We start from the raw sequence: 25,606 nt of genomic DNA on the forward strand, positions 1-25,606 counted from the left end.
CGAAACGACTGGTGACCGCGCAATTTTCGATGTGGTACCACTGACTCCCAACAAGATCGGGCAAAACACTACAAAAGTATTGGACGACCATCAAACCAGACACAGTTCAACATGTGCCGTTGTTCGACGTGAAACTATAATCCCAAAAAAATATACCACGCCGTCTAAAAAAGAAGAAAACATGATCTAAAATTTTGAAAATTTTAAGATCTCCAAAACAAAATTTTGAACGTTATTATATTTTTTGTGTTATTATTTTGTCTCTACTTCATTAAAATTAAGGTAAGAATAAATTTTTTTTAAAAAAATGATTAAGTTAAGATTGAAACGAAACAACAGCTCCTATTTTAAGAAAATTGATCGATTCATTTCAATTTATTTATAGATTATTTGTTTTTGAACTGCTAGGGAAACCTTTTTTAAACGATAACTAATTTTATCGCAACAAATTTAAAAATAATTAAAATAAAAAACTCGGTGTACGTTTTTTTAAGTCTAGTTTAGTTATTTATTTAAGTACTTACACGTGTAAACGAGACGTTCGTAATCTTTAGTTACATTTCCTTTAAAAAAAGATACGATTTCCACTTCCTTTTGTGGGTTTTAAAATAAATTGTTTATATTTTTATGGGTTACTCAATAAATTGAAATGTTAATCAATATCTAACGATTAAAGGGATTAATTACGAGTGGAAACGTTTTTTTGTTGTGGAGATATTTTAAATTGATTCATTGTTCTCAAATTTCTTTGTTAAATTTATAACAAAAGATTTTAATCTAAATTATTTAATCTATTAAAATAACTGTATATAATAAATAATGAGTTAGTTTACATTTTATTGAGTTAAAAACAAACAAAAATTACTTTATATTAATAAATAAATTTAATTATAATTATAAATTTAACCATTAATTATTTTTTTATGGGACTTTAACAAATAACGCGATCAATGAGGTCACGTCATTCCTACTTTTGGAATGAATGCCTTTTAACTTATTAACGTGATAAACTGGAACAAGACACGTGAAATAATTAACAACAACAAAATTGTATTTTTTTAACCAAACGCTTTTAATTTATTTTGCTTATTCGTACAAAAAGTTTCTTGAATAAATGTTTATTTATAAAACTGCTAACGCAACAGTTATAATTAAAAAATGTGACTTCCTGTTATATATATATTACAACGAGGAAATATTAATATTTTCGTACTTTTAAATAAACACTTCCATTAGCACGTAGAAACATCGTGTTTTAGCGTAAATTTAATAATTACACGAGTTTTGTAAAATGTCTAAAACTTTCATAAAGCAAAAAGTAACGTAAATATTTTTTAATAAACTTTTAAAGTTGATTGAAATATTTGTATTTTTGTTTAAATTGCTGTATTAAAAAATTGTGAATCAATGAAATATCTTTTTGGAATGTGAGTAGTGATAAAGAAAGAACGTTTTTAAGTGGTTGGTGTTAAGTGTAATTATGAGTCATTCAAAATTTGGAAATGAGTTACTCCACTCTTTAAACTCGCAAAGTCCGAGCAAAAATGATTCAACCCATAATTATATGATAATATTATCTAATAATGGAACAATAAGATTTTCCTCAATAAGTTTTTTGCCTAAAATATCCATGTGCAAACGATTTTTCACGTCAAAATAGACGAGGATAAAAAAAAAACAGAGAAAATTACTCTCGGCAGGATGACACTATTTCATCAAGTTGTTCACCTCGGCCTTGGAAAATATATTTAAACAATTGGATTGGGCAAATATGGGTCTGAATGTGGATGGTGTACGCTTGAATCAGTTAAGGTTCGCAGGCGATGAGGAAAACATGTTACAAGATCTTAAAGAACATTCAAAGAAAAGAGGTCTAAATAAAGAAAATGAATTGTAAAGTAATGAACAAGCAGAATGATGTTGCCATTGATAAGGTCTCCTTACAGAAGGTAAACCTGGTATATGTATCTTGGTCACACTACAATTGGTAAAGAAAATCAAACAGCCAAAATAAAGCATCATTTAACTATCATGGTCAGCATTTGGAAAACTCAGTTTTGTGATAAGATAGTGTATGATAGCTGCATTGCCAGTCACTACATACGGAGTTTAAACTATGGCCTTGACAAGAAAAACTGCAGAACAACTTATTGTCCTATAAAGAGCGTTGGAACGAGCACTGCTGAAAGTACTTTGAGATACAAGATTCGAAATAGCGACCCCAGAAAAATAGCCACAAAAAAAAGTACAGGAAGACCGTGGAAGAGTTGGATTGATGATGTGAAGGGTATGACGGGGAAAGAATGGATAAAAACAGGAAAAGACAGAAATAAATGGAGATATTTGGAAAAGACCTATGTACAGGGTGGTTCAAATTCGATGTCCGAATAGGCTAACTTGAAAACTATAAGAGTTAGAAAAAAAGGAGCTTACACGTCATGATCTCGTTTTTCGAGAAACTGTTAATGCCGAAAACCTCAAAGCCCTATCGTCTTTTGTTTTTCCCCTAGAGGCCAAAATTGAAAATATCGTAAAACCAAGCAAGTGCAATTATCTTGGTTATTATTATAGGTGGAGAATTATAACTAAGACATTATATGGACACTTTTTTACAGAGAATTTCATGATGTAGTCAACAAAAAATGTTCGGTTTTAGATTTTGAGATAACATGACAATTTTCGTTTTTTTTTAATGGAAACAACCACTGATTATTCGCTTATTAAATTCGTTTTTTTTTCTGATTACAAAAATATAGTGTCTGACAGGTCTATTTCTTATTGTTTTACAATTAGAATAAAGCTAAAAATAAACTTTTTTTTAGTGTAGTTCAAGAAATTAAATTTACAGTTCCCTGTAAATTATAACTAAAAATTAAGAAAACATATTTCTGATATTTGAAACAAATACATTTGTTGAACTATTTAATTTATATTTGTTTTATGCAAAAGTTGGAATAGATTGCATTATTTAACATTTTTTATTAATATTTAATATTATTATTAAATGACTTAATAAATTATTGATAGATCGCGCTCATATATTTTTGTCGCCATTTTGGCTCGAAAGTCAAGCGGGAAATTTAAAACTAAGTCATTCTGTTGATAACATTTCGCCAAAATTCCTTTCTTTTTTCTCTTGGTACTCTGAAGAGTCGAAAGCCCTTCTTACTGCTATTTTTGCAACTCTATAGGCAACAAGACAGCAATATTTTTGTAAATAAGTGGTGAGATGCAGTGACAAGTTGTCAAACCGCCATTTTGGCTCGAAAACAGGCGTCATGAAACGCGGTACTTTGTAAATCTAGGGACTTTATTTTCTTTAATTCAAATAAACATAGCAACATTTGTTTGTACTTTTCTGAAGTGTCAAATTAAAAATCCTGTTTTTTAAGATGGATTTAGATGGAAAATTACGAAAAGTTTAACATGTTAGAATGTTACATATTAGAAAATAAAGTAAATTTTATATAAATTTTTAGTAGAATAATTTTTAGTTATAGTACCATAATTTACAGGAAACTGTAAATTTAATTTCTTTGACGACACTAAAAAAAAGTTTATTTTTAGCTTTATTCTAAAACAATAAGAAATAGACCTATCTAACCTATTTTTGTAACCAGAAAAAAATTAGCAATTTAATAAGCGAATAATGAGTGGTTGTTTCCATTAAAAAAAACGAAAATTGTCATAATATTTCAAAATCTAAAACCGAAAAATTTTGTTTGACTACGTCATCCAATTCTCTGCAAAAAAGTGTCCATATAATGTCTTAGATATAATACTTCACCTATAATAATAAGGAAGATAATTGCACTTGCTGGTTTTACAATATTTTCAATTTTGACCTCTAGGGGAAAAACAAAAGACGATAGCGCGTTGAGGTTTTTGGCATTAGCAGTTTCTCGAAAAACGAGATCATGAGATGTAAGCTACTTTTTTTCTAACTCTTATAGTTTCCGAGTTAGTCTATTCGGACATCGAATTTGAACCACCCTGTACAGTAGTGTACGAATACAGGCTGAGGACGAAGAAGTTTCTCGCCTAACAATTGATCTTGGATAAAATTAACCCACCTACCATAACATAACAACTTAGATTTCAGTTATTTCACAAATTAGCCATTCTTTCTGAACTAAATTGGTTTGAGGCTTGACGTAATATTAAGCAAAAGTATCCAAATATTAACTTTTTGAGTAATGAGGTTAAGCTTTTTACTGGATGAGGAAAATGCCACGCTGCAACTGTTTCCGAGGCACTTTATATTTTTCTGCCTTCGGATGACAATGCCCTAGGTATATAATACTGACAACATGATTTGTTTTTACTCAAATTCCGGAAAAATGTTAGTTGTAGCTAGTTAACGTATCGGTAACATAATTGATAACTTCTAAGGCATACATATTTAGATTGTATATGTTAATTATCATATAGAAGAGGAACTTGTTTGAGTAGCAGACTTTACAGCTGCTCATAACTACAAACTTTGTATATGTTAGGGAAATAACAAGGCAGGAAAGTTACATAAATGTGCTATGAGTAAAGAAAACAGAAAAATCTGGCACTGCATGACAATCCTAACTAACATGGATGGTTACAAAGTATTATATCTTAACATTCCTTATGTTGCAACCACACTAACATAACATAAAGCTTGTTATATTACTTTTGGCTATAAGAAATCAATTACATTACCTCCTGTGCAACCTCACAATCAAGCAATAACAACCTAATAAGGGATTTACAAATATATGTTGTATATATATTATTATTATTACTCGAAAAAGAGATTTATATAATAAGATAAAGATTTTTAAAATTGTTATTCTACATAAAGAAAGCTATAAATACCATTCGATTAGGACATTTCAGATTTATTACTTCGATTCAAATTATCTTGACAATATCATTTTTATTAAGATCGTTTTATTAATCGTATCGATTGCCTAACTGCGGTTATAAAACCAGAAATTATGAGTTTTCTGATTTATACGATTAAAATTATCTATTTATGAATATTATCTACTTTTTTCTTCAAATTATTTTTATCTTAAAATTATATTTTTTTAAATTGTACAGACAATTTAATAGTAAATTGTACTTTAAATCTTTAATCAACATCAATTTGTTCTATCCATAGAGAGTAATTTAAAACCAATTAAAAAAAATCTCATCAATTATATTTTCAACTTCAACTCAAATTATAAATTTCTCATACTTTGATTACAATTTATATATATTTTTTAATTAATAATTAGAAATGAAAGAAACGGTTCGCAAGTAAAGCCATAATTTAAGTGAGTCACGAACACGAGTCTCGTGACTCGGGGCTTTCTCTTTTTGTTTTGATTTTGAAGAGGAGCGAAACGAGATGCGCCTAGCTTAGCAATTTAAGCCAATAATTCCTCGTCCCATCTCGTGGTCATCGTTTCTCTTTAAGCAGTATGAAATTCTACAAAGCACGTGACAAATACCTGACTTGTTACGAGTTATTATCGTTAGTTATTTGCTGTGATCATCAAATTGATAAATCGAATAAATTTACGATTACGAATTAAGTACTCGATTAATCAATGTGTTTTTTTTGTAGGTAACAATCAATTATTAAGTATATAATGTATTAGGGCGATCAAACAATTGTATTGTAATACTTAAGTATTGTTTTGAAGCATGTGATTAATAATTATTATTTATTATTAATCGTATATCCGGCTTGTCAATCGGAAGTCTCCAAATTAGAAGAACCTAATTTGGAGATTGTTGCTAAAATGTTGCTGTAGCGTTTTCTCTTCGATGTTTTATCTGATGTGTTAAGCTCCAGAAGTGTCAAGTTGAAAAAGTAAGAAAATGTGATCTTTGTCATCAATGCTGTTTTAGCTGCTTCCATTCTATATTCAAGTGGATATATGTTGACAATGATTGTAGGTGATCTATTATGCACTCATGCATCAGCTCCATATGATCCAATACTGCTTTTCCTGTATCATGTAAAAAGCTGAGAAAGCCTTTCTCATTCCAGTTTCTTCTTCTTTAATAACACTATTATGCTGGCATCAAAACTAGTCCTGTAGTTTTGAAGTCAGTGATGTCTTCTAGTTTTGTCCCCCACGCACTGTACTCTATATTTATCACAAGATAACATCTTTGCGTTGTCATGGACGTGAACTCTAGCTTCATGCTTCTCAGCAAACTTTTAATTTCTTCCTTAACGGTTAGAATTCGGCTGTGTCTAAATATATCTGATCTTCATGCATACCAGTGGGCATTCACTTGATATTCGAGTCACTGGCGGAGTCCCAAAGCTGGATGCCGTAGTACTATATTGGTTTCAGGATCTTATTATAAATCAGTAGTTTGTTGGGGATCAAAAGTTTCGAGTTACTCCCAATCAAGAGCTGTCTGTTTTAGGGCGAATTTTCTCTTTTCTTCTTTAAGTTTGGTGTCCAGAGCCATGCCTTGGTATGTCTTGTTGTTCTTGTATAGGCTAATGTGCCATTTATATCTAAAGGTATATCTAAATCTTTTTCTGTTTCTGGGTTGAGTTGGAATGGGTTGGGTTGGGTTACGTTTGATTGGCTTGGTGTGGGTTCGATTAGGTTGGATTGGATTGGGTTACTGGTCAAACACATCGTATCAAGTGTATGTATGTATAAGTGTCGTATCAAGGGAATTAACCACCAAAAGATTATGGATATGTGGCCATTATGAAGTAAACAAGCACATTTATAAGATGAGACTTGTTATTAAAGAGATGAGTTTTTTTAATAACCTGTTTTTTGCAGAAAAACAGGTAATGATATTTTTTGTGAAAAAAAAAAAAATGGCAAGTGTTGTACCATTTTGAAAACTTGACTAAACAGGCCATCTTTTAAAATAACTTGCCAAGGGCGTTGTACTACTCCTTTTTTTAGAAATCGTTTGTCAAACTTAATAGACATAAATTCTTTCGACCTTAACTCAATCAACTTGATATATTTTTTTTAAACTAATGACTTTTGTTGTTTGATTTGTAGTCTATTTTTTTGTTGTGTATTTTAGGAATAACCGTAGTACCTAAAGATATGATGAACGTGAGCGAATTTTAACATTTTCAAAAATATGTCTATTACCACTTAAGTAAAAGACATGGCATTTTTTTCTCAATTTTACCAGAACAGGTATGGGTTGGCCTCTCACCCGGTGCCTGCTTGACGTTGAGTTTCGGGACACCCTGTATATATATAGCAAAAACCTTTCTCATTCCAATTTCTTCTTGTTCAATAACACTATTTGAAGTCATTGATGTCTTCTAATTTATATTTATACACAAAATAACATCTATGTATTGTCGTGGAGGTAAAGTCTAGCTTCATTCTTCTCAGCAAACTTTTAATTTCTTCTTTAACGGTTAGAATTCGGATGTGTCTAGATATATCTGATCTTCACGCTGGTATGCGTGGGCATTCACTTAATATTTGAATCATTAGCAGAATCACAGAGGTGGATGCCGTAGTGCTATATTGGTTTCAAGATCATCAAATAACGTTGATTGTTTTAGAGCGAATTCTGTTCTTTTCCTCTTTAAGTTTAGTGTCCAGAGCACAGCTTGGTACATGACGTTGTTCTCATATAGGATAATGATGCGATTTATATCTAGGGGCGCAGTTTCATTTTATTTAATTTTATCCTCTATGTTTTGGTCCTGTCGAGTATTGCATTGTTGGCTGTTTCTAGTTTCCGAGTAGATAACTTCTGTTCTTTTTAAACTGTAAGCAATGCAGTGAAAAAGTATTTTACGCAAGTAATGCTGTGCCATCTGCAAAGATAGCCACCGCAGTTTCCTCCAACTCTGGAATGTCAGAGTCAGGATCTGTCCAAGATGTACCATAACATATCTACGTATTGCGTTTTTGAGTAGTTTATTTAGTATGTGTATCAAGCCGTTATATCAAACATTGTCAAAGGATTTTGCGACATCTAAAAAGTCTCTTGAGCAGATTTTCTTTTCTTCCAAATCCAGTCCAATTGTGTTGGTTATTCTACGCAGTTGGTCTGTTGTTGAGCGCTGAATTTTTGCCTGAATCCAAATTGATAATCTGCAATTATGTTGTTCTAGATTCTATTATTGGCTCAGTCTTTTGAGCAGCAGTAGTGATTTGGAATGGGTTGGGTTGGGTTGGGTTCGAAATAATAAACAATTAAGTGTCGTATCAAGCGAATCAATCAAAGATTGATGGATATGTGTGTTCTTCTAATTTGGAGATTGTTGCTAAAATGTTGCTGTAGCGTTTTCTCTGCGATGTTCTATCTGATGTGTTAAGCTATAGAAGTGTCAAGTTGAAAAAATAAGAAAATATGAAGATGTGATTTTTGTCATCAATGCTGTTTTATATATATAATCATATATACATCACATATATATATATATATGTTGACAATGATTGTAGGTGATCTATTATGCACTCATGCATCAGCTCCATATGACCTACCGCCAATACTGCTTTTCCTGTATCATGTAAAAAGCTGAGAAACCGACATCATTTCAGTTTCTTCTTCTTTAATAACACTATTATGCTGGCATCAAAACTAGTCCTGTAGTTTTAAAATCAGTGATGTCTTCTAGTTTAGTCCCCCACGCACTGTACTCTATATTTATCACAAGATAACATCTTTGCGTTGTCGTAGACGTGAACTCTAGCTTCATGCTTCTCAACAAACTTTTAATTTCTTCCTTAACGGTTAGAATTCTGATGTGTCTAAATATATCTGATCTTCATGCATACCAATGGGCATTCCCTTGATATTCGAGTCACTGGCAGAGTACCAGAGGTGGATGCCGTAGTGCCATATTCGTTTCCGGATCTAATTGGAAATCAGTTGTTTGTTGGGGATTGAAAGTTTCAAATTGCTCTCAATCAAGAGCTGTCTGTTTTAGTTCGAATTTTCTCTTTTCTTCTTTAAGTTTGGTGGCTAGAGCCATGCCTTGGTATATGTTGTTGTTCTTGTATAGGCTAATGGTGGCATTTATATCTAAAGGTATATCTAAATCTTTTTCTGTTTCTGGCTTGAGTTGGAATGGGTTGGGTTGGGTTGCGTTTGATTGGGTTGGTTTGGATTCGATTAGGTTGGATTGGGTTGGGTTACTGGTCAAACACATCGTATCAAGTGTATGTATGTATAAGTGTCGTATCAAGTGAATTAACCACCAAAAAATTATGGATATGTGGCCACTATGAAGTAAACAAGCACATTTATAAGATGAGACTTGTTATTAAAGAGATTAGATAGAAAATAGAAAAAGTTGAGTATAGTATATACTATTTTGCTGATAACAAATTTTATCAGCTTATTTGATCAATCTGCATCAATTACACAATTTATTACTTAACTCCATAAAATTTATTTATCTCTTATTTCTTTTTCTTCATTCAATATTTTATTTTATACATTATTCAAATGAAAACTTTTCTAGTTTTTCTAGTCTTTGTCTCTTCAAATATTTAACCCAGCACAAAGCAACCGCGGTTGCGTTCCACTTAAATTATTTATGTAGAACAAAGAAATCCAGAATACCTTACGCTCAGCCATAAGCTATAAATCTCAGAAAATTTTCCATTGGCTCATTCTATGAATAAATCATTCTCATATACAATCAATTAAAGAAATCGATTAATCTTTAACTAGAAATGTTTGTTTGTGAGTTAAGTTTAAAACCACGTTAAAACAGCTGGTCTTTGTTGTTCGTGGTTGAGATCAGCTGGTTGTGCTTTTTAAAACCTGGCCGGTTCCACGTGCGATGCGCGTGACGGTCACGTGACCATCGCCTGTGGGATCGATGTTTCGAACAGGACTATCCCTAAGCCTGGCACAGCCGCAGCCAGTTGTTCCTAAGACTGCGAACAGATCACGTGATTCGTGAAATGTGTATGTATAAAATTTTCTTTTTTTTATTCTAAAAGCTTTCTTATTTAATAATTAATAACATTTAGTACTTTAACTAGTAGAAATTTCTTTAATCGTTTTGAGCAATTAATTTTTTGTAACTAAATTAAAATTTTATTTTCAAATTAGATGTAGAACAAAAAAAAATTTTTTTTATAAACAATTTAGGATAGCTTTTATTTGGGAGTGCGAGTTCAATGCGCGCTCTCATTTTTTTTGTTAACAAGAAGCCGGATCCGTACCGTTCGTTGTTGGTTCCTGGCTTTGTGGAATTTTCCATGAATCCTGGTGAAGGACATGCGCGCATGTAAAAGCCTTGACCTTCTTTATAACGTTTCGAGTGGGCATCCCTACTGAATGGTTACGATATTAATCAATATTGTACCAGAAATGTTTTATCATTAACCGTATCATTATTCTAAATCAGTACAATTTCTATTTTAATATTTATATCATGCACATAGTATACAAGCGAAATAAATTTATATATTTGCAAGTAAAATTTTTGAATAATACTTAACAAGAATTCCTATTAAAGTTAATTCAAGATAATTCAAAAATTAAAAATCTTTCCTTATTTGAAACATTTAAATAATTTAAAAATATTTCTATTCCCAAGTAAATTTATGCCACCTACTAGGAATCGTTTCAATAAAATTGTGTGCCAAGATACTGAACACGTGCCCATTTGAATTTATTAACTGTTCCATACGCCCAACTTACTTAGAATTTGCGTAACATTTCCATTTTTGATCTAAACTTATTTCTCATTCAATTTAAAGTGTAATAATAATATTTGAAAAGAAAAAAAGCAAAGAATTACTCCTTGTGCACACTACTTCAATATTGTTGACCTGGTTTCTATTGAAATGTAAAAGTTATTGTAGGAAAAAAGAAATGGTTTTATCTTTTTATTAAAAAAAAATCTATTAACATTTTATGATAATGCGATAACCTTAATTCAAACGCGTATAAATTATTTGGATTTAAATTTTTTGTTAAATCATCAACAATATATATATACTTTATGATTTGTTATTATAAATTGTTTGATTACCATGAACAATGGGTACTCAAAATTGGATATGGTTAAGTTAAAATAATACCGCGTGACTGAAAAAAAAAATAGTCAGATTTAATTTTATTTTACACTCTGTTGCTGAGTGAAAACGCTCGTGTTGCCGATGAAACAGATTATTTTTAACGATTTTAACTAGTTTGCAAATTGAATTAGGACAATATTACAACATGTGGTCTACCTCATTCGGTTTATCGATTGGGAACACGGAATGGCATATCTGCAACGTTAAATAATCCCCGCAGAGATAAATGCACAATCTCAAGTATTCACTTAATTGTCGTCGAATCGATAAAATCCATTTTAGTTTTACTTGAGTCTAGACGTTTATCGTTACAATTTTGATTAAGTTGTTTTCTTGGTACTATTTGTACATTATTTTTTTTGTTTTAATTTTTTTTTTTAGTTTGGATAGCAAGATGCTGGTCCAGCAGACGAAGATGGTCCCTCCAGATGGAGGATGGGGTTGGGTGGTTGTCATAGGAGTCAGTATAGTTAATGTAAGTACAAAATATAATTTCTTTATTTACACAAATTAATAAAAAGTATTATAAGTAAGAAGTAAATGAGTGGTTTAGATCAAGTAATTAAATATATCACGTTTATTAAATTATCTGTATTCGAATTTTTCTCAATATTTATGCATTTGGGAGCAAAAGTGTAAAAGAGCAATATTGTTAAGAATTAAATTTGCTACAACTTTTATACAAAAACTTTTTTCTAAAACGTTTCGAACCCCATGTTCTCTCAACAATAAGATGTAAAATCACGATTTCATCTAATTTTCACCTATTCGAGTTTTTCTCGATATTTATGCATTTGAGGGCAAAAGTGTAAAAGAGCAATATTGTTAAGAATTAAATTTGCTACAAAAACTTTTTTCTAAAACGTTTCGAATCCCGCCCTCTATCAAAAGAAAATGTAAAACGACGATTTTATGTAATTTTCACCTTTTCGAATTTTTCTCGATATTTATACATTTGAGAGCAAAAGGTAAAAGAGCAATATTGTTTAGAATAAAATTTGCTACAATTTTTATACCAAAACTTTTTTTCTAAAACGTTTCGAATTCCGTGTTCTCTCAACAACAAGATGTTAAATCATGATTTCATCTAATTTTCAACCTATTCGAGTTTTTCTTGTTATTTATGCATTTGAGAGCAAAAGTGTAAATGAGCAATATTGTTAACAATGAAATTTGCTACAACTTTTATACAAAAACTTTTTTTCTAAAACGTTTCAAATCCCGCCCTCTATCAAAAGAAGATGTAAAACGACGATTTTATGTAATTTTCACATATTTGAATTTTTCTCGATATTTATGCATCTGAGAACAAAAGTGTAAAAGAGCAATATTGTTAAGAATTAAATTTGCTACAACTTTTATACAAAAACTTTTTTTCTATAACGTTTCGAACCCCATGTTCTCTCAACAACAAGATGTAAAATCACGATTTCATCTCATTTTCACCTATTCGAGTTTTTCTTGATATTTATGCATTTATGCATTTGAGAGCAAAAGGTAAAAGAGCAATATTGTTTAGAATAAAATTTGCTACAACTTTTATACAAAAACTTTTTTTCTAAAACGTTTCGAATCCCGCCCTCTATCAAAAGAAGATGTAAAACGACGATTTTATGTAATTTTCACATATTTGAATTTTTCTCGATATTTATGCATCTGAGAGCAAAAGTGTAAAAGAGCAATATTGTTAAGAATTAAATTTGCTACAACTTTTATACAAAAACTTTTTTCTAAAACGTTTCGAACCTCGTGTTCTCTCAACAACAAGATGTTAAATCATGATTTCATCTAATTTTCAACATATTCTAGTTTTTCTTGTTATTTATGCATTTGAGAGCAAAAGTGTAAAAGAGCAATATTGTTAACAATAAAATTTGCTACAACTTTTATACAAAAACTTTTTTTCTAAAACGTTTCGAATCCCGCCCTCTATCAAAAGAAGATGTAAAACGACGATTTTATGTAATTTTCACATATTTGAATTTTTCTCGATATTTATGCATCTGAGAGCAAAAGTGTAAAAGAGCAATATTGTTAAGAATTAAATTTGCTACAACTTTTATACAAAAACTTTTTTCTAAAACGTTTCGAACCCCGTGTTCTCTCAACAACAAAATGTTAAATCATGATTTCATCTAATTTTCAACCTATTCGAGTTTTTCTTGTTTTTTATGCATTTGAGAGCAAAAGTGTAAAAGAGCAATATTGCTAAGAATTAAATTTGCTACAACTTTTATACAAAAACTTGTTTTCTAAAACGTTTCGAATCTCGCCCTCTATCAAAAGAAGATGTAAGAGCACGATTTCATCTTATTTTCACGTATTCGAATTTTTCTAGATATTTATGCATTTGAGAGCAAAAGTGTAAAAGAGCAATATTGTTTAGAATAAAATTTGCTACAACTTTTATAGTAAAACTTTTTTTCTAAAACGTTTCGAATTCCGTGTTCTCTCAACAACAAGATGTAAAATCACGATTTCATCTAACTTTCACCTATCCGAGTTTTTCTTGATATTTATACATTTGAGAGCAAAAGTGTAAAAGAGCAATATTGTTAAGAATAAAATTTGCTACAACTTTTGTACAAAAACATTTCGAATCCCGCCCTCTATCAAAACAAGATGTAAAACGACGATTTCATCTAATTTTCACTTATTCGATTTTTTCTCGATATTTATGCATCTGAGAGCAAAAGTGTAAAAGAGCAATATTGTTAAGAATTAAATTTGCTACAACTTTTATACAAAAACTTTTTTTCTAAAATGTTTCGAATTCCGTATTCTCTCAACAACAAGATGTAAAATCACGATTTCATCTAATTTTCACCTATCCGAGTTTTTCTTGATATTTATGCATTTGAGAGCAAAAGTGTAAAAGAGCAATATTGTTAAGAATTAAATTTTCTACAACTTTTATACAAAAACTTTTTTTCTAAAACGTTTCGAATCCCGCCCTCTATCAAAAGAAAATGTAAAACGACGATTTTATGTAGTTTTCACCTATTTAAATTTTTCTCGATATTTATGCATTTGAGAGCAAAAGTGTGAAAGAGCAATATTGTTAAGAATTAAATTTGCTACAACTTTTATACAAAAACTTTTTTTCTATAACGTTTCGAACCCCATGTTCTCTCAACAACAAGATGTAAAATCACGATTTCATCTCATTTTCACCTATTCGAGTTTTTCTTGATATTTATGCATTTGAGAGCAAAAGGTAAAAGAGCAATATTGTTTAGAATAAAATTTGCAACAACTTTTATACTAAAACTTTTTTTCTAAAACGTTTCGAATTCCGTGTTCTCTCAACAAGATGTTAAATCATGAATTCATCTAATTTTCAACATATTCGAGTTTTTCTTGTTATTTATGCATTTGAGAGAAAAGTGTAAAAGAGCAATATTGCTAAGAATTAAATTTGCTACAACTTTTATACAAAAACTTTTTTTCTAAAACGTTTCGAATCCCGCCCTCTATCAAAAGAAGATGTAAAATGACGATTTTATGTAATTTTCACCTATTTAAATTTTTCTCGATATTTATGCATTTGAGAGCAAAAGTGTGAAAGAGCAATATTGTTAAGAATTAAATTTGCTACAAATTTTATACAAAAACTTTTTTTCTAAAACGTTTCCAATCCCGCCCTCTATCAAAAGAAGATATAAAACGACAATTTTATATAATTTTCACCTATTTAAATTTTTCTCGATATTTATGCATCTAAGAGCAAAATTGTAAAAGAGCAATATTGTTAAAAATAAAATTTGCTACAACTTTTATACAAAAACTTTTTTTCTAAAACGTTTTGCTTAGAAAATCCCGAGCTTAGATTAACTAAATTAATGTGGGTGTATAAGCAATGAGCCAAACACGGCGTCATTCTGAGGGCTGTACAAAGTTAATGGGAAAGAATTGAGATCAGGTATTTTTTGATTTTGATAGAAGAAACTATGGCGAATCGAATGACGTATAGGTCATGATAATCGAGTACATCGTTTAGGAGTTATGACCACCCAAAAAAGGTCATTTTGGCAATATTTTAGCGTTTTAGCGGAATTCGAAAAAGATGTCATATTGGCAAAGGATTAAGCTTTCGAATGATATATTTTTCGTCAAAAAATCCTATCTAATTGGGGTTGATTAGATGAAATAATTATTTTTGTATGATTAATTTTAGTTATGTACAAGATCAATAGAAACATCATTTGGACTTCTTTTCGGAGAAATTTTATTGGAATTGGATGTTGGAACGACGGGAGCCGCGGTTATTATGAGTACATTGGATGCCCTCATTAATTTCTCCGGTTTGTTCGTTGGCCCGTTGATCAAAGCTTTGTCTTATCGGAAGGTTTCTTTGCTGGGAGCCGTTCTGGTTAGTTTGGGTTTGATCGCAACGTTCCCGGCGAGAAGTATGACGCACATCCTAGCAACTTACAGTATTATTAATGGTGAGAGGATTTAATTAAATTATTTTTCCAAATTTAAATTTATAAAGCTACTCTCTAACTTCTTTTGGAGGAGAAGTGGTGTACTCTGGGTGAAGGAAGAGCATGTTATTTATTTAACTAATATATATTTTTTTTAATTTGGAATCGAGCTTTTTTTCTATTTTATAGCTTTTTTGTATTATTAGGCGGATAAATTCTTCTGATCGGAGACTTGTGTGTTTTTTAGGTATTAAATCTTCTATCCAAAATCAACTATAAAAACGATGACATTTTTAGATACCATGGCTGAAGAAACATTTTTGGCTCAAAGAAAACTGAAACGACAGTGTGATGTGTGAAACGGTTCTTTTTATATTTTAGGTATAGGGGTCGGTTTGACCGCCTCCGCTACGTTTGTCGCGTTAAATCACTATTTTGTTAAAAAGAGGGGCCAAGCGGTTGGCTATTCCCTCGCCGGCACTGCCTTTGGGATGATGCTGATGCCACACGCGGTTCGAATCCTTCTCGAAAACTACAGTTTTCCCGGGGCTATGTTGATACTCGGGGGAGTGGCTATGCATGGTCTCGTCGGGTCTGTTATGTTGGAACCAGCCGAAAATCATTTTAAACCCGAGGTCAAAGATGAAGAGGAAGGCATTTATCATCAGGTAAGTTAAACAAAATTTGATTTTTTTTTTGGGTGTTTGCTATAAATGTTTAAATGTATAGCTGCAAGGAATTTCTTTCTACTTTTCGTCGAGCGAGGTAAATTATTTAACAAACAACATTGTAGAGAAAAAATATTCCTAATTCATTGTAATTACAGTAAAATCTCAATAGCATGACTTAAACGATTGTAGCGAGATTTTACTATACATATATTATACAGATGTCCGGAAATGACGTGTACAACGCAAGACCAGAAGTACCTTGACCAAAAATATGATGATTTAACTCAACTTATCTATATACAAAATGGCTTAGTTTAGCCGCTAGAGGTATTTAAAAATAATATGTTTTTTAATTTTTTTTTAAATAAATCGAAAAATCCTTGATGGATTTTATTCATTTTTTGGTCATGCATTTGTATCAGTAGATTACAGCTATTTGTGGAATAAACTCTAATTTCGAAAATTATAGGGTGTTTAAAAACTTTGTAACAATAAATTATGCATCCATATCTTTTTAACTCCCTGTACAAACACTACCATTTTATTTTTCTGAACAGTTACTTTAATTTAAAAACTATTATCTCTCTTACAAAATTTCAGTAGGGTGAACGGTTTAGCCACAAAAATATATTTCGTAAATCCCCACAAGCGCGAATGAGTGATGCAAGGTAACTAAAAACGTTTTTTTTAATAGTTGGCTAGGTATACATTAATTTTAAAAACAAAAACAGTTTGTCACTTAAACTTGACAGCAATATTCGCATTTTTCGTTTTGCCTTTTATCTTCGATTCATCATGAATTTTCAAAGCCCTCTAGCGACTAAACTAAGCAATTTTGTATATAGTTAAATTACGATTTAGTTAAATCATCATATTTTTGGTCAAGGTACTTGTGGTCTTGCGTTGTACACGTCATTTCCGGACACTCTGTATATTATTATACAGTGAGTTTCAAAAGTAACGGATTAATTCGATAAAATCATTACAAACAATTTATGAAAAAATCGCTAAAACAGGTCTAAAGATTTAAATTTGTTGCAATTTTTTGGTGTATATTTTATATTTTTTCAGCCATTTTTAAACGAATTTTGACATCATCGTAGTTTTTTTTAAATGGAACACCCCATTTTTTATATTGGAATTTGAAAGAGGATTTTTTTTCTGAATTATGTACAATAAATATTAATATCGGTTACATAAGAAAATTTTCGAGAAAAATTAATTTAAAGTTTCATTATTTTCCATTCATTTGATATAGAAAATAGCAGTAGCTGTGCGTAACCATGGCAACCAATTGTTTTGATTTAACATTTCCAAGTGTCAAAATTTAAATCTTTAGACCCGTTTCATCGATTTTCTCATAAATTGTTTATAATAATTTTATCGAATTTATCTGTTACTTTTGAAACGAACTGTATATTATATACAGTGTCCGCCAAAAATCAGTAACACCCGTTTTATTTCTGTTCCATTGCATCTACATTTCTGAAATTTAGTTTATGTGGGAGGTTCATACCGACCTTTCGATCTAAAGTATTTTCAAGACTTCGTTATTTTAAATAGAATGCTATAGTTTATATTGCATCTTTTAGTTGTATGCGCAAAAATAAGTTGATTTTGATAAAAGTTATTGGTAATTTTCACCATGCTCTTTAAAACTCCATATCTCAGTAAACGTTCATTCAAAAAAGCTCTAAATTGGCACGATTACTCTTCAAATGCTGTAAAATAGATTGTCATTTGCTGTATCACAGTATCTTGTACAGGTTGGTCAAAAAGTGAATTACCTTTTTCCGCATTCAATGGCAAGAAAGTGAAAATTTTAAATGGTAAGCCCCATATTTGATTAGCTCATCAGGAACCGGTTATATTTTTATTAGAACATGATATTTTGACAGTTTTTCATTTAATTTATTTTTACAATTAACTTTGATTGATAATCTTTTAGTTCACTATCTTTTATTTACCAAAAATAACAAATAGAAGAACAAATAAATGAATCAATGAAAACAAAAATTAGGTTTGGATAAAAAATTTAATTCTCTCACTGGTAGCTTAAAAAAATATGGGGCGTACCATATAAAATTTTCAGCTTTCTTGCCAGTGAATATGGAGAAACGACAATTGATTTTTTAACCACCCTGTATAAGATACTCTGATACAACAAATGACAATCTATTTGAAATCATCTGAAGAGTAATCTTACCAACTAGAGCTTTCTTGAATAAATATTGGCTGAGATAAAACAAAATAAATACATAAAATAAAAACATAAAAGCAAAATAACTCGAAAACGAAAAATGCTAAGTACCAGTAACTTTTATCAAAGTCAACATATTTTTTCGCATACAATTAATATAACGAAGTTGAGGTCTACTTCCGGAGGACCGGAAGTGGCCACCACCTTGAAAATACTTTAGGTCGAAAAATCGGTATGAACCTCCCATATAAGCTAAATGTCAGAAACGTTGATGCAATGGAACAGAAATAAAACGGGTGTTGCTGATTTTTTGCCGGACACTGTATATTATACAGAGTGAGTTATTAGTATCCCGGCGGACGATAGTTGCTAAACCGTTTGAGAAAGAAAAAAATGTCTTATACAAAAGTTGTTTGACTCACCACTTTCTATTACTTAAAATTATTTCCACTTATACAGGGTGTTCCATTTAGACGTAACGGAGAGTATGTAGATTTTTTTAGATGGAACATTCTGTATATTTTATCATATGAATAGAATTAAATTTGTTTATACAACCGTATATGTTAGTAACTCATAGCGTCCATAGTTCCTGAGATATTCAATTGTTTTTCCAAAATGTGTCCGTTGCAGGATCTTTGTAAAAACGTTTTTTCCAATTTTGCCTTGAAGCTATGTCAGAAAATAGTCAAAGCTAGTAGGTAAATGATAGTATCCAAAGCTATTAGTTTCGCTATACAGCGTGTTCATAAAGATTAGTTACTTTTGATGTTTTTCAAACGGTTTTTTCATAAGTTTTTTGAATGGAACAGCATGTATATTGTGTGCTGATTGAATTGCCCATCAAGCTACCTTTAATTAATGATAAGTATGTCATATATCTAACTTTAGTTGTTTTCCTGATATTTAGAATTTAAAGAATAATGTGTAATAAAATATGCGTTATTGTACTTAATATTATATTTTGTCTATTTTTATCAGTTTTTTTTGTTCTTCCTTTTAATATTTGGTTAATATAAGTAATTAAAAAAGGGATTTATTATTCTGCCATTTAATTGTGTTTTTTGTATTTTTATCACGTTTTGGTTATTTATATATTAAAGTTTTTTTTTAAATCATATTTTAATATAATATTACTAATTTACAAATGACAGACAAACAAAAAATAAAAAAACAAAAAAAGGACATTCTATAAGGAATATATTACATTCTGTCACTTTTTTAAGTACAATAATGACATTTTATTACACATTTTTCTTTTAATTCTAAATATCAGGAAAACTATTAAAGTTAGACGCATGAAATACTTATCATTAATTAAAGGGAACTTGATGAGCAATTCAACTAGCACACAATATACAGGCTGTTCCATTTAAAAAACTTAAGAAAAAGCCATTGGAAAAACATCAAAAGTTACTAAGCTTTATAAACAACCTGTATAGTGTATCTAGATAGGAAGAACAATTGAATATCTCAGGAACTATGAACGCTGTTAAATAGTAAGATATACGGTTGTATAAACAAATTTAATTCTATTCATAATATGATAAAATATACAGGTGTTCCATTAAAATAAACTTACTCTCCGTTAAGCTTAAACATGGAACATCCTGTATAAGTGAAAATAATTTTACGTAATAGAAAGTGATGAGTCAACTTTTGTATAAAATATTTTTTTGTTTATCACCCTGTATATATTATATACAGGGTGGTTCAGTTTTTAATCGGGAAACTTTACTAGGACGTAGTACTTGCCAAAATAACACAAGTTTTTTATATAAACATAGGGTCGTAACTCGTTTGTTTTCGAGCTATGAGCTGTCAAAATTGAGCCAAAAATTTACATTTTGTTTTGTATTTCGGCTGTAAGTAAACCGTTGAATTTGAAACTTTGTACGTATTTACTACTGGTTAAGACCTTATTTTCAAGCATACTTTAAACTTCCCTAGCGCCCTCTAAGGGGATGAAATTCACCACCCCCTTCATTTTTTTTATAATAACTTTTTAGCGCTATGGAATATTAACATAAAAAAGTATGGGTTGTAAAGCTCATTCTTTAGTGGTATTTTTTTGTCTTTTTAGTATTTTCCTAAAAGTTAATAGTTTCTGTGTAAAAAAATAAAATGTCCTGCCATGTACCACTTTATGCCTCCATGTTTAGCTAAAATTATTCTAAAAGATGGCTCTGAGAACTTGTAAGTTTAATTTACGGTGAATACTCATAATTGTTGATGATTATTAATAATTTTTGACTATTATTAAGCAAGGGTATCAATTTTTTAATATTGTTTAAAACAACGTAATTTCTTCAGATAGACCTTATGGTTTTTTTATGAAAATCACAATTAATTGGAGTTATTTAGTTAGTACTAGATCCTAGTAAGTGCATAACTTTTTTTAATAATACAGCGCTTCATAGCTCGAAAATAAAAGAGTTGTGACGCTATGTTTATATAAAAAACTTGTCTTATTTTAGCAAGTACTACGCCCTAGTAAAGTTTCCCGATTAAAAACGGAACCACTCTGTATATTATTATTATATATGGTATATTATTGCATGGTGCTTAATATTAACTACTTTCTCTATTTGTAGTTATTAGCTTTTTAATGTTGCAAAGAAATATTTTTAATATTTAAATTTGAAAAAATTGATAATAATAAATTGATAGGAAATGGAGACGATAAAAGAAACAGACGACGAAGAAACTGAACAACAAGAAGATCAAACTTTAATAAACGGCAACATAATAATAAAAACTCTCCAAGATCTTGAAAAACAACACATGAACATTCCGAATTTAACTAGAAAGTCAACGTTTCCTCGTAATTTTTCGACGATGAGCTTTGTTAGCCGAAAACGTAAAGATTCGGTTGGTTCAATCGCCTCAAGTATATCTAGGCTTGATTTTACCGGATCAAGTCTTTTATTAAATTTACAGGTAAATCGTTTTTTTTTTTTTTGAATCAAAAGTATAAAGTTAAAAAATGTTTTTGTATAAATTAGACTGATAATAATGAACGTAAAACGAGTGCATCGGATGGTTTGCATATGAGACGAAATATGAGCTACCCCGGTGTGCAATTAAATCCGCATCAAAAAATAATGAAGGAGTTACCACATCCGGCACCGCTTTCGATCGCCAAAAAAACTGAAGAGACATTTTGGCAAAAAATAATCAAGTTTATGGACTTTGATTTATTGAAAGATCCGATTTACTTGAATTTAGTTTTTGGTCTCTCCATTTTTTACGTCGCCGAGCAAAATTTTAAAATGGTTACGCCGTTTTTCTTCATGAATCTACTTTATACTAAGACCAACATAGCCATATTTTTATCGATCCAGGCGATCACAGACATCATTGCTCGATTGGTACTCCCTCCAATTTGTGATAGACTGACCATATCCAAAAGGACGTTATTTATGACCGCCATATTTTTACTTGGGATTTGTAGATCAGGTAAGATGAGATAATTTCCAAACATACAGATATTTTTGGTAAGAAATCTTTAATTAATTAAACTTTATTATGGTGATGAATTATGAATTTTAAAGATTTCTTCCAATTTTAATTGGTGTGCAAATATTTTTTTTTGTATATCGATAACTTACACCTCTTTTCAGCATAAATTTGTCTGAAGACTTAAATTAAATTAAAAAAGGTGCTCTTTTGGTTTTTTTATTTATTAATTATTAAATAATCAAGGAGGGATTTTTTATTTTTAATTACTTAGCTTAATAAAGCGTTTATGATTTTATCCGCGTTTTTTGGGATGAATTCTTACAAAAAATCAGCTCGTGGCTTCATATCGAGTCCTTCGTTAATAACCAGGTAAAATCATCAATTTTCTTCAATTATCAAATTTAAGAAAAAAATACAACGATTATTGTTATTTATTTATATTTACTTAATTAATTTCTTATCTCATTTTAATTTAATACAACTTTTTTGGTTAATTTGAAATGATTTAAATCTTTTTATGATTTTATTTCATTTTTTTATATTCTACAATTCCTTTTTTGGTCCAAACTTATTATTTTTTATGATTTTTTTTCTTGGACTGGGTTTTATGAATTCTATGTTGCGCATTGAACATATTTTCTAATGTACTTGTGAATTTTTGTTGGCAGCTGAATGGAGCCAAACCGAATATAGGTAATCAAAAACTATAGAGACATAAGCTTTACCGTTTTTTGTATAACCGATTTCAGTGCGTAAGATTTCGCGGAACGTTTTCCGTTTTGCTTTTACGTTAAAACAATTTTTATTTTATTCATTTTTTTTATTGTTGAAATTTAAAAATTTTTGAGTATCCGGAGGGCCGATTTCTTTTTCTCCAAGTCATTCTAATCTTTTAATTATTTATTTTTTTATGGGTTCATCCATTTTTTATTTACGCACCGAGGCATGTCTTTATACCCATTATTCTTAGATCTAATTTATATTTCTGTTGTCCACAGTCTTGGCCGAACAAACGGCGTACATGAGCATCGTTGTATGGCTTGGAATTTGCGGATTTGTTAGAGGAGCTGCCCTTATCAATTTTACCATCACTATTTCTGAATATTCCTCATTGGAAAAATTACCAGCAGCTTTTGGATTACATATGGTTGGAAAGGGACTTTTTGTGGTTGCATTAGGACCGTTATTAGGCAAACAACCTTAATTATTATTAAAATAAATAAATAATTCAAAATTTTTGTATTTCAGGTGTGATTAGAGATCAAACAAACAGTTATTCAATGTGTTTACATTCGCAGACATTTTTAATAATGCTCTGCTGTACGGCGTGGTGTATTGAGTACTTAATTATCTGGTTCAAAACGAGAAAAAACAGGGATTCCGACTCTGATACTACAACTTAAAAACTATAAAGTAGCACGCGCCATTTTAAATGAAAGTCCAAGTATTAAACATCTAAATTATTAATCTTGACCTTTTTGGTTCCATTACATTATGATTAATTAATGTTATATTGTATTTGTGGAACCTACTTACTTACGAAAAAAATGATGAAAAGAAAATTAGATGGTACAACGTAGAAAAAAGTAAATTTCCTTGTTTTCCCTAAGAGTTTTTGTCGTATGTCTTTAAACCAAGCAGTTTGTTCTTACTTCCGTTGACGTAGCCTTGCGTTTATACCGTTCTTTAAGTGCAAGAGTCGACATTACACGATACACTTTCAGTGTGATATTAGTGGTATAAGACTGAATCTATACGCGTGTGAATGAATGACCGTGAAAATATCTTTAAAAAAATTGCTATGAATCTGTACATAGATGATTGTAACTTAGGTTTACGTCTGCTAAATGATGTATTAGCTAATGATGGTTTTATAAATAAAACAATTATAAACTTATTATTTATTTTATTTATTTTCATTAATCATCATTTATTGTTTTGTGCCACTCTGCTATGATAAAATCGCTGTACAATTCATTAGGTTACAACTGGAATCTCCACTATTCATCAAACAGCTCTCCCAGATATTTTATTACTTGGAAAAGTCTTAGTACTTAGTACATTTCACTATTCTGCTTTTTTGTACCTCATAATATCTTTGCTGCTTTATTCCAACTGCGTTAACTAGGATAAATATACAATTTGCAGACTAATTCTAGCTGCTTTAATACACAACATATCCAGATCAATCACTATTAAACCTTCCAAGCCTACTATAGTTGCTTGTGGTCTGTTGGTACAAGAATATCAACGACAAGGATAGGGCCAATGATTAGGGATGGTCCTATTGAGATGGAAAAGCCAATTCAGAAAGCAAAGTGCTACTCTACAGAGAAGACGAAAAACGCTGTAACAGATAAGAATAATACGTCATAAATACGTATGTTGATATTGTGAACAATTGGATCACTTCAGAATGGTCTGCAAAAATGCCCCAAACTGCTGCCTCTTTTGTGGTCATCATTCTGTGCCGCGCGATTATCAACTTTCTTTAGCCATGTTATGCAACGACATTCAAATATAGCAGATTTTTTTATTAAAATGCGGTATATTCAGGTTATTAACCTTAGCAAACATAACTGATCTCTCCCAATCTACCTGATATTGTGCAACCTTACTCAACATTTTTTACCAATCTGGTAAACAAAACTAACCTAACCCAATATTGCTTACATGGAGGTCATTAACCTTAGAAAACATCACTGACCTCTCCCAATCTACTTGATATTTTGGAACTTTACCCATCATTTTTTGCCTGGAAGTATTTCAACCTGGTAAACAAAACTGACCTTACCCAATATTTCTTAGCTGGAGGTCATTAACCTTAGGAAATGTAACTGACTTTTCCCAAACCTGCCTGATATCGTGCAACGTCCATTACCCTACTTAACTTAATTCTTTACTTAGAAGTCATTGAACCTAGTAAACAAAACTAACACTACCCAATATTTCTTACCTGGAGTTTATTAACCTTAGCAAACCTAACTGACTATTCCCAATTTATCCGACATTGAGCAACATCCGTAACCTCAGTCAACCTTCGATATTGACGTTGTTCTGGACGACATACCAACCAGAGGAACTGATGGGCGAGTAACTAGAATGGTTTGTAACTTGTAACAGAGGGGCTACCGAAGTACATACTTGATGGCGCATTGTATGAGGAGGGGACGAGGTTGGTAGGCAGATTTAGGTGTGTAATGTAGAGAGGGCCAATAGATATTGGTTGAAGGATGAGGAGAGGGGGTGTAGACTGTGGCAGCATCATTGTTGGGAAAAGAAGGAAACGAACAGTTGTAAATGAGAAATGGCCCATGAGTCCTGAAAATGTGATTTTTAGTTTTTTATACGTACAATTTCGTAATTTAATAAACACAAAGTTGTTTTCGCTCCTACTACTATAAAAGAAAACAATTGCTAAGGATTTATGTCTTTATTGCCATACTATGACGATTATTAATAAATGAAATGTCCTTCAAACTAGTTAAACAATGAAAATTAAGGAGATCTTTCTGGCGTTTCCTTTGATTCCTTGCACTCGGCATACAAATTTGGAGTGTTAATTACACAAGTATTTGCAGCATTTGCAACACTGTTTTTTGGTTTTTCTGTTTTTATGCCGGGAGCACAAGGAACACATACCAGTTTCCGCAACGCTAGATCCTGGAGGAGTGTTTTCTTCAATACTACCAACGAGGAGTTGCTCTTTTTGTTTTACAGGTAAGTTTGGGATTGAGAGTCTTGTTTGAGCATGAGGCTTCATAAGTTCTAAAGCTGAGTTTTTCAAAAAAATGCTAAGTTTTGTAAGTTTACTCCACCAATGTT

The 25,606-nt window shown here is 30.8% G+C and overlaps 1 protein-coding gene across 6 annotated transcripts; it reads left to right on the forward strand.

Annotated features, from left to right (window-relative positions):
• LOC111414344 (monocarboxylate transporter 9) lies at positions 1-23,678 on the forward strand. 6 transcript variants are annotated; one of them, XM_071199669.1, is made up of 9 exons: positions 1-282; positions 11,403-11,496; positions 15,199-15,469; positions 15,830-16,116; positions 16,178-16,213; positions 20,990-21,259; positions 21,325-21,778; positions 22,450-22,474; positions 22,780-22,936. In XM_071199669.1, the coding sequence occupies exons 2-9, from the start codon at positions 11,416-11,418 to the stop codon at positions 22,841-22,843; spliced, it is 1,488 nt and encodes a 495-aa protein (XP_071055770.1). In that variant the 5' UTR covers positions 1-282; positions 11,403-11,415; the 3' UTR covers positions 22,844-22,936. The 6 variants fall into 6 exon arrangements, 5 of the variants coding, with proteins under 5 accessions (XP_071055770.1, XP_071055771.1, XP_022901425.1 ...); XR_011641702.1 differs by lacking the exon at positions 22,780-22,936 and adding an exon at positions 21,943-22,150 and having other exon boundaries at positions 2-282; positions 22,450-22,465; XM_023045657.2 differs by lacking the exon at positions 22,450-22,474 and adding an exon at positions 23,030-23,678 and having other exon boundaries at positions 16-282; positions 22,780-22,971.
• The last annotated feature ends 1,928 nt before the right edge of the window (positions 23,679-25,606 follow it).

This window comes from Onthophagus taurus, chromosome 11, assembly GCF_036711975.1.
Source record: "Onthophagus taurus isolate NC chromosome 11, IU_Otau_3.0, whole genome shotgun sequence".
NCBI lineage: Eukaryota > Metazoa > Arthropoda > Insecta > Coleoptera > Scarabaeidae > Onthophagus > Onthophagus taurus.